The 9,975-nt window shown below is 42.6% G+C and overlaps 1 protein-coding gene across 2 annotated transcripts; it reads left to right on the top strand.

Annotated features, from left to right (window-relative positions):
- The first annotated feature begins 2,312 nt into the window (after positions 1–2,312).
- LOC147440451 (lysophospholipid acyltransferase 2-like) lies at positions 2,313–9,758 on the top strand. 2 transcript variants are annotated; one of them, XM_086530187.1, is made up of 8 exons: positions 2,313–2,691; positions 3,218–3,273; positions 7,971–8,191; positions 8,293–8,695; positions 8,772–8,857; positions 8,948–9,011; positions 9,091–9,209; positions 9,305–9,758. In XM_086530187.1, the coding sequence occupies exons 1-8, from the start codon at positions 2,402–2,404 to the stop codon at positions 9,440–9,442; spliced, it is 1,377 nt and encodes a 458-aa protein (XP_086386313.1). In that variant the 5' UTR covers positions 2,313–2,401; the 3' UTR covers positions 9,443–9,758. The 2 variants fall into 2 exon arrangements, with proteins under 2 accessions (XP_086386313.1, XP_086386314.1); XM_086530188.1 differs by having other exon boundaries at positions 2,354–2,621.
- The last annotated feature ends 217 nt before the right edge of the window (positions 9,759–9,975 follow it).

The following is a 9,975-nucleotide window of genomic DNA, read 5'->3' on the forward strand; positions in this document are numbered from 1 at the left end:
AATTTTGTACATACTTTTACAAAAAAATCACCTTTCGAAATCATTAAGGGAAGACCTAAAAGTCCCTTGCTAATTAAGGTACATGGGAAGATCTTCACTGCCGATGAGTATAGCCGTGACCTACAAGAATCTTTCCAAAAGATTAAGGAGACTATATCCATCTTTTAGCAAAGGCAAAAAGCTGCTGCTAACAAGCAAAGAAAGGCCTTAATGTTCAAAGAAAATGATTGGGTCTTACTTAAGTTTCCCAAGGCTCGATTGAGGCAAACGACGGGCAAAAATCCTATGGACCATCAAAAGTATTATGCTAAATTAGCAAAACGATACTATGGTCCTTTTCAAATTTTGAAGCCAATCAATGAGATGGCTTATCAACTCAAGTTGCTCAATCATTGGCTCATACACACATGCTTTTCATGTGAGCCTACTTAAGCCCTACAAAGGAGAGCCACCAAGTGAACCAATTATTGAAGACCCTCCCGAAATTGAAGACCAAGAAGAGGTGCTACAACTCGAAGCTTTTCTTTGGCATGAAGACAAGATACTATGACATGGTAAGAATATTCGACGGTATCTTATTAAGTTCAAAAATTATCCTTTTGAAGATGCTAGATGGATGCAAGGAATACAACTTAAGGATAGTATGAACCTTGTCAATGTTTACAATGCTACACTAACTTAAGTAAATGTACAAATTTCTTTCAAATGATCAATGTTTTTATCTTATAAGACTAATTCTCTTTTTATTGTGCACAAATTTAAATAGTATGCATGCTTAGAATCATGTTTGTGATGACGATGTCGCTCAAACACCAAGTAGAATTTGTCACTCCACTTTGGGAGAATGAAATGGACTAACGAGCAGACATGCTTACGGCAGCGATGTCTCCCAAGCACCCAATGGATTAGTCATTCATCTTGGAAAGATGTTGTAGGGTAAAAAGAGATCCTCTACCCGCTAAGAAAGATTGACTAATGACCAAGGCTTTATCTCTTCTACCTCATAGTCGAGGACGACTATGATTTCAAGAGAGAGGTCATGTCAATAAAATCTAATATATAACCAACCCAAATGAATTTCTCATATTAATTTGATCATATAATGTGGGAGAATAAACGGGAACAAGGGTTAGAATATAGGTATGTGCTTTAGATGCATCTCAGTACGGGACCAAAGATAATGGGTCCGAACGGGAGATGGTCTATCAAAGAGCAATGCTAATGGAGCTTAAAGATCTTAGGGTTAGCTTCATTAAAGACCTCCATAGGTTAGTGTAAAAGTCCTTTGACCTTAGGTAAGATAGGGTTGAGCTTGAGGTGGGAACCCAACCCAAGCTTAAGGTGCTTGTCATGCTTGATGACTGAGGTGCTTGACATGCTTGCCGACTAGGGAGCTCGAGGTGCTTGTGGGAACACTACCCAAGTTTGAAGTGCTTTCTCATGCTTGCTGACTAAGGTGCTTGAGGGTAAGGTGTGCAAAAGTAAACAACTATCCCTACAAGGAGGGGGCGAGCCCTCCAAGAGGGGGCTAGAGAGAGAACACACACACCCTCACACAAGGCAAGCTTGGTACAAAGAAAGCAAAAAGGACACTTGTCAAGCTCCTTCCCATATTGCCCTCATGGTGTGCCTAAAGCCTATTGGTTGGCTTTCCAAGGGATCCTATGATAATTTAGTAGATTTAATTAATTGTTTTTGCATTTATCAAGTCCTCTCTCTCAAAGGGGAAAGGGGGACACTTGTCCCAAGACTACCCTTGTTGCTTGTAATGCACCCTGCATGTGATTGGCTAGTTTTGCAGGGGTCTAATGAGCTTCAAGCTTGAGCTACAAGGGGGGGTCGACCAAGGAAGCTAGGGGCATGCTTGGGGGGTGTATACTCTCCCACACACACTCACACACACACTCTCATTGTGTGAAGTGCAAAGTGCGAGAGCTCCATCTCCTTCTCCAAGCTAGTAGAGAAGGTTAGAGCCTACACCAACAAAATTTTGTAGAAGTAGAGAAATTTTGCAGCGCATAGAATGCTTTGCCGACACGCTGTATGTCTCCCTTGTACTCGTTGAGAAATAGCGTGACCATCCATGATGCACAACATGCTTGCGCTCTATGCGTTGTAGGGCCTCAGCGGGATGCAGCTCTTAGCATATCTCGCAGCAATGCTGCATTCTTATTTTTAAAAGGTCGTTTTTTCATAAGGGGATAGTAATCCTTTACGCTATTTTTTTTTTGGAATAAACTTTTGAATGTGCTCTTTGTATTTGATGTCACGACTATTTTTGTTTTGTCGGGGCAATGTTAGCACGTCAATAATTTAAGGTCCTCTCTCTCTCTCTCTCTCTCTCTCTCCCCCCTACTCCTAAAGCTCTCGTATAGATCTTCTCGCTCCCATCGAGGGGGCCATGGAGGACCTCGCCGCAGCAATTGGCGTCTCTATTCCTGTCCTCCGCTTCCTCCTGGCCTTCCTCGCTTCAATTCCCTGCAGCTGGCTATGGCGATTTGTTCCTGGGGCTCGTCTCCGACATTTGTACTCTGCCTTCACTGGCTGCTTTCTCTCCCACCACGCCTTTGGATGGGACGCCAATTTTCACTTCCTTGTTCCCATACTCATAGGCTACATCAGTATGCTTCTCTTCCACCGCCACTGTGGATCCATCACTTTCATTGGTGCTTTCAGCTTTCTCATCTGTTGGTATGCAATTTGTACAATTCATTGCACGTATGAACACAATCCCCACAGCCACAAAATTGAAGAAGCTCATGCTGTAAATGTTAATGAGCACTTTTGTCAGTAGCAATAGAGGATTTTGTGGTATTGCATCTTCAGTTTAGATGGGTATCTATTTCTTAGACCTGCCCATAAAATCATGCTGATATTAGATTGTAAGCATCTGCACGAAATGTTGAGATGCAAGATTAAAGTGGTTGCTTTGAATTTCCTTTAAAGTCAGAAATATGATTTGTATAGAAATCGGAGGGTTAATGAATTTGGTCCTAGTAAGATGCTGGACTTCGGTGTTTGACAATAGTTGTTGTTTTAATCAAACCGTATTTGTTGATGCCCATGGTCTTGCTTTTCCATTTGCAATAACTGAAAGGTGTTCAATTTGTGCATGTGCACGCAGTTTAACATAACTGGTGTTATTATTCTCCTTTCGGTTTGTTGTTGTGAGCTCTTCCAACTTGATCAAATCGTACTATTTGACTGTGTCTTGCAGCCATGTTTACTACATGAGTGGAGATGCATGGAAAGAGGGAGGCATGGATTGCACAGGTACCTCCGCTTACAAATATGCAACTCTCTTTAAAGTCAATGCATTTATATTCTTGTTCCAATGCACTACAGCGTCATCATCACAAAGATAAAATGTCACAAAACGGAGGCAGAACTGAATTTTGGTACTCCAGGAATATAGAAACGGACTCTTAGATTGGAAGAGGAAAGAGAATAGAGAACATATTGACATCACAGTGGAACCACAAGATGGGTTGGTCCCCCCTCTTAAATATACTAGCACACAAACTGGAAGGTGAGGCTTGATACCCACACTCCGTCGTGAATCCTGATCATGGTGGTACTCAGGAGAATCCTCTCCCTTACTGAACCTCGAGAGCAAAAGCTCTCGACTTGGAAGAGTCTTAGCCTCATCTGAGAGTGTGGGCTTTTTTTAGATTCTGTACCGGAATCCTCTGAGAAGAGGCCGAAGCCCTCTACTTAACTGCTCTCACACGGGAGAGGGAACGTTCAAGGACAACTAGCAAATTTCAGAAAAGAACATCACCAGACTCAGATTACTCTTGAGTCGGACTACTGATGTAGAAGCGGTGCCTCGGGTGCAAAAGCCTCACGTGGTCTCGCACTTGAATCTTATTTGACGGAGTGCTCTTCTGCCATTGGGGTGCCTCAAACTGATGCTGGAAAGTGATGGGGAAGCTTCGTCCCCAAAATGCATTGGCCCCAAAGACTGTGGCCCCTGTAACAAACTTGGACACCCCAAGTCAAGATTTTACCTCGACACAACAGAGATTCACTTCAAAACAGTTCACAAAGACGACACGGCCCAACGTAGTTCCGTACCCAGAGATATTGTCCCCAAAGAGTGACGTCCCTTTCGCTATTTCTTTTTTTATTAATCTGTGTTCAAAGTACAAGAGAGTCAGCAGGCGCTCACTCTCAGACTCTGCGTCCAGATGCTCTGAGTAATAAGGCCTAGCCCACTTATTTATTGGTACAAGGGATGCCCAAAAGCAGAGCCCCAAAAATCTCTAACTCAAAAGCTTACTAACTCAAAAGCAATTATTCCCAAAAGCTTGGCTTCAAAATCTGCCAAAAATCAACCAGCATGAATTACGGACTTCCGTACATTCTGCCACGTCAGCAGCAATCAGCGGAAATTGTGGCGTCCGTACAACTGCCACGTGTCAGTGCAATTTCCGGCGCCTTTTCCGAGACTGTCACGTCAGCCTATCGGCGCATTGCAGGGTCCTAGAGGCTGTCACGTCATCAGTTTGTGACATACCCCCCTCTTGAAAGAATTGTAATCGCCCTCGATTACGTCTGCAAAACAGACAGAGGCCATAAACTGTCTTAGTAGACATTGACTGTTAGTACCGACGCACTAGACACAACACATCCAGCACATGTACCAACCGAGAGTCATATCACCGGACATTACAGGACATCACAAGACATCACATGACAAATCACATTCAAATTCATTCCAAATCTCAGATCATGATTAATTGACAACGTATTTAGTAATCGCATCTAGATCCAGTGGGGACCTCATATATGCCCGATTAACTAATCCTTATTGCAATCATGTTTATAGAGATTTATGAGACTACAAAATATTATGTGAGGCATGACATACTTCATAATCTCATACACAAGAGAATAGCCTCAACACAACTCACAGAAGTCAAGTACAAATCAGTCATTTTCATTTTCATTGTCGGGAATTCCAGTTCATAACGTCATACAGTAGATACTCCTCAGATTTTGGAACTTTACCTTGAAGCATTCAGTTTAGCATAGTCTACTCCGATAGAATCCCTATTTCAGCATGGGTGAATCTAGTGCAGCGGGCTTGCACAAGAGGAGAGTCACTCCGCTCCTTTGTCAACGGATCACCCCGATTTTGATATAGAGTCACTGATGTCCCTTTGGGTTTCAAGGATACTGCTGGGCTGACAGTATTCTGCTAGGTCCTCCTCCATCCACTTCTCATCCAATGCAAGATAGTTCTAGAATTTAACCAAGAACCGCCTAGTTGCTTTACCTTTAATCTTTCTATCCTCGTGTGCCATTATCTGTTATGGAACGAGTATCTCCTCGATTTTCTCCACTTCGAGTTGCTCATCTGGCTCTCCATCATCGGGCACATCGCCTTTAAAAGGCTTGCAGAGACTCACATGAAAAGCATTTTGAATCTTCCAAGTATCGGGCATGTTCAGTCTAAAGGAGACATCATTTAACTTTTCTTTTATCTGGAAAGGTCCATAGTATCTCATGCTGAGCTTTGGAAAAAGCCGCTCCTTTCCCTTTTTCTTTCTTAGACGTGCGTTTCGTCTTCCTTTAATTTCAAATCGCGACGGTGTCAATCTGCTACCTTCTTGTGTCTCTCTTGAGATTTCGCTAGAGCCTCCCGAACCTTGGCAAAAGTAATGTCCAAGTCCCTCGTGTACTGGTCGGCTTCAAAAAATTTATCTTTCATGCTAAGGAGGGTGGAACCTTAGGATAATCTCAAATGGCGCCTTCTTCGTCGAAGAGTGGATCGTGTTATTGTAGGCAAATTCCACCAAGCGCAAATTTTTTTCCCATCGAGTCTTTTGATCAGAAATATAAGACTTCAATAAATCCAGTACGACTAAATTTGCAATCTCAGATTGCCCATCTGTCTGCGGGTGGAAAGATGACGAGAACTGCAACTGCATGCCAATGTTCACTCAAATAGCCTTCCAAAACAAATCGTGAATCGGGGATCTTTGTCAGAGACTATTGTCTCAGGCATGCCATGTAATCTGAAAATCTATGAAATGAACAATCTCGCTAAATGATCCGACTTGACTGTTTTCTTCACTGGAACGAAGTGAGCTTGCTTGCTAAATCTATCGATGACAGTCCAAATGCCATCATGCCCACTCTATGTTTCAGAGATCAAAAATGAAATCCATAGCAATACTTTCCTAGGGGCGGGTGGGAATGGGTAAAGGCTGTAACAATCCCTGTGCTTTATGCTTGTCAAACTTGACCTTCTGGCATACCAAGCAACTGCGTACAAAGTCGTTCACATCCTTCTTGAGTCTCGGCCAAAAGAAGTAACGCTCCACACCTTTCAAGGTGGTGTCAATGCCGCGGTGACCCGTAAAAGGTGGACAATGGCATTCAGTTAGAACCTTTTCCCGCAATGGTTGTGTAATGCACAACATCGTTTTCTTCATCAAGTAGCCATCCCATATGGAATATCCCTACTACCTCCCCATTCTATATACATCCGAAAAATCTGGATCTGTGGCATACTGATCAACCATGTCCTCGAAGATTCTATGATGCATCGCGGAAATAGCCAAGACTAACGGCTTCCGGGACAAAGCATCTGCCACCAAGTTCTTCTGTCCCTGAACATGGACAATCTGGAAGTAAAACTGTGACAAGATGTTAGCCCACCGCGTCTAGCTACTTTTATGACAAGAAGTAGCGTAAACTCTGATGATCAGTGAAGACTGTAAAATCGACTCCGAGTAGGTAATGTCGTTACTGAGTAAGAGCATGGATAACCGCCAAAAGCTCTTTCTCATAAATCTGTGGTGTCAACTCAGGCCTTGAAAACAATCGGCTCTCATAGGCAATCAATATTAAGATTAGATGTTTGTGTGTTTAATGCAGGTATGGATGATGATAAGTTTCTTTCTTGTTTGTCACCCCAGTTGAGGTAGTGGTACAAGGATGCCCAACCGGAAAATACCCAGAATCCACGACCACAATGCTCAAATTCTCGAGATACTTCGACTCCACCTGCACGAGTGTGATGGCTAATATTGCTAGAATTTGTTGTTTGGCGATGATAGGCATTGGCATGTATGCATAAAGGCAGGGTCTGCTAAAGAATCGGATTAGAGTTTTGCAGGTTTAATCACGGAGGGGCTGAAGGATCTAAACCTTAAAATCTCTTGACGTGGGTGGGTTTGTGCAGCATGAGGGAGCACATCCAGGAGAAAACTTGTCTAAGGAGGCACTGATTTTTCTACGTGAACTTGCGAGAGATGTGTGAGGAACGGAGAGAAACACGAAAGACATGCAATGGCTTGCAGGATGCACATTTCAAAATTGGCACCTTGCAATGCTCTCTGCTAATAACCAGAGAACTCTGCACTTCATATTGTGAGCCACATAACTCCCTTATCCCACAAGAACCCTCGTAATCCCAATTCGTACACTTGCGTTGGACAAAGGGTTCATTTTTTTGTTTTTGATAAAAAAAGGTCGTATGTTACCTTTCCATGCGTACGGATGCAACCTTGTTGATGACGAGCTTGTGCTTCAGCAATGCTTGCAATGGTCTTGAGATGGAATAGCGAAGGATGGAAAAATTGGGAATATCACCTCCTAAAGGTATGGAACCGGCAGCATGCTATTAGTAACGAACAGGGTTAAGTAGTGCGACCCTTGGAAGGATGTGTTCCTTAACTGGTAGCACTGGAGAAGGTTTTTTCTTTTTATGATGACGCCCAAAAATAATGTTTTACCATTAATATAAAGACTCTATTTTTCTGAACTGCAAGGCATTGCAGATTAAAAAATGAAGCTTTTGTTGAATGTGTGTGGATTGTTGAGCTGGTAACAGATAACAATGAGTTAATTGACATTGTAGGAAGGGTTATAGGCCAGTTACCTGTATTTTGGCTGCATTTGATGACGTGAATCTGCATCTTAAGGCTGCTAGTATGCGTTTTTCTTTTTCCTTTCAGGTGCTCTCATGGTTTTGACTTTGAAGGTCATCTCTGCTGCAATCAATTATCAAGATGGCATGTTGAAAGAGGAGGATCTGCGACCAGCTCAAAAGAAGAACAGACTAATACTTCTTCCTTCTGTGGATGAGTTTGTGGGTTACTGTTTTTGTTGTGGCACGCACTTGGCTGGTCCCGTGTATGAAATTCAAGATTACCTGGATTGGACAGCTGATAAAGGGGTAACGTTGTGTTTTTCTGAGGACCACCAAGAATTGTTTAGATTTATCTGCTCTCATATATTCTGAGCTTGTAAATCTTGCAATTGTTGTTACTTGTTCAGCTTTGGAGTTCATCTCAGAAGCCTCCGTCTCCCTATGGTGGAGCCCTTAGAGCGTTTCTCCAAGCTCTTCTGTGCATGGGATTTCACACATATTTGGCTCCACGTTTTCCTGTTTCAAGAATTTTTGAACCCCAGTACACTGAGTGGGGCTTTTGGAAGCGCTGGGGCTATCAATGGCTCGTGGGCTTTTCAGTACGCTGGAAATATTATTTTATTTGGTCCATCTCTGAAACCGCAGTTATCATTTCCGGCCTTGGGTTTGGTGGTTGGTCCGAGTCGGAACCATCTAAGCCTAAGTGGAATCGTGCCATGAATGTGGACATACTTGGAGTTGAGCTTGCTGAAAGCAGTGCAGTTTTGCCTCTTGTTTGGAACATTCATGTCAGCACATGGCTCCGAGTCTGTATCCTGCAGAGAAGTGTTTTCGTTTGAGAAATTGTTTCAAATAGCCAACCTTGTTAACCTTGATTGTAGCCCAGATGTGTATGAAAGAGTCAGCAGGAAAGGGAGGAAAGGTGGATTTTTTGAGCTTCTGGCAACCCAGATAGTTAGTGCGGTGTGGCATGTATGTTTGAAAGTTTCGATATTTTGTGGTGATTTGCTTGGATAAGTTGATTATTGATTTATGGCTTCTAACAAAAGCACACTTTCTCAGGGTTTGTATGCTGGGTATATACTGTTCTTCATCAACAGTGCCCTCATGATTGCTGGATCCCGAGGTAATTTGTTTGTTTACTTGAGGAATATTTTTGCAAGTCATTATCATGACGTAGCTCAGGGAGTTTGTTGTGTATGCAGTGATTTATCGGTGGCAGCAAGCAATTCCAGAGGGTTCATGGTTTTTGAAGAAGATATTCTGGGCCATTAGCTTGTTCTACGCAGCTTTTGAGCTGAATTATGCCTGCATTGGTTTTATTGTACGAATTTTGGCTGTATCCTGTGTATTTATGTGAGTGCAACTAGCAGCTTTTAAGGGCTTATTCCAACCATTTGTGCCCTTGGGTATGTGCAGGTCTTAGATCTTCGTCAAACACTGCAGTCATTCAGTAGCTTGTACTATGCGGGTTCGCTCATTCCAGTGGGGTTGATAATTTTTGGCACTGTAGTAAGGCCCCCCAGATCTGTGAGATCGAAGGCAAAGAAGACTTGATTTGCCACTGCAGCTAGCAAGCCAGTTGGCATCAATTTTGCCTTTTACCATTGAAAGGCTTGAAAGAAATGTTAAGACTGTCGCAGGACATTCCTGCCCATAAAGTATCTCATTTACCCTGTTGTATCAATAGGAGGTTGATCCAAGTTTTGAAGCGGTAAGAATTCTTGTTAGAAATCAATTGAGCCACAGTGCCTTGCCACAACTTTGTGCAGGCACTCTGTATTTTTACCGATTTGCACTACTAATTTTTCTTGTAAAGTAAATTGGATGGCAGTGCTGTTACATTTTAATTGGGTTGGATGTTTTTAAGCCATTCAAAGGCTTCTCTTGTTCCACATTGTGGCGTTCATAGAAATACTCCTTTTACTGGAGTTGCTTCATCACAGAATTGAACATTGATGCTACCTTTGCTCAACAAGGGGTTTACTTGCTGATCGAAAGGACAAAGCGAATGTATATGCAAAGGGATGTCTTGTGGAGTTGAGAAAATCAATGGAAAATCAAAGCCTTGTGTATTTGAAATTTTATTC

Source organism: Adiantum capillus-veneris, chromosome 15, assembly GCF_014529385.1.
Source record: "Adiantum capillus-veneris isolate H3 chromosome 15, ASM1452938v2, whole genome shotgun sequence".
Taxonomy (NCBI): domain Eukaryota; kingdom Viridiplantae; phylum Streptophyta; class Polypodiopsida; order Polypodiales; family Pteridaceae; genus Adiantum; species Adiantum capillus-veneris.

Coding starts and splice junctions, on each gene's coding strand:
- LOC147440451 (XM_086530187.1), top strand. CDS start 2,402: ATGGAGGACCTCGCCGCAGCAATTGGCGTCTCTATTCCTGTCCTCCGC. Junction 8,696..8,771: donor CAGCACATGGCTCCGAGTCT/GTATCCTGCAGA, acceptor ATTGTAGCCCAG/ATGTGTATGAAAGAGTCAGC. Junction 9,210..9,304: donor ATGCCTGCATTGGTTTTATT/GTACGAATTTTG, acceptor GGGTATGTGCAG/GTCTTAGATCTTCGTCAAAC.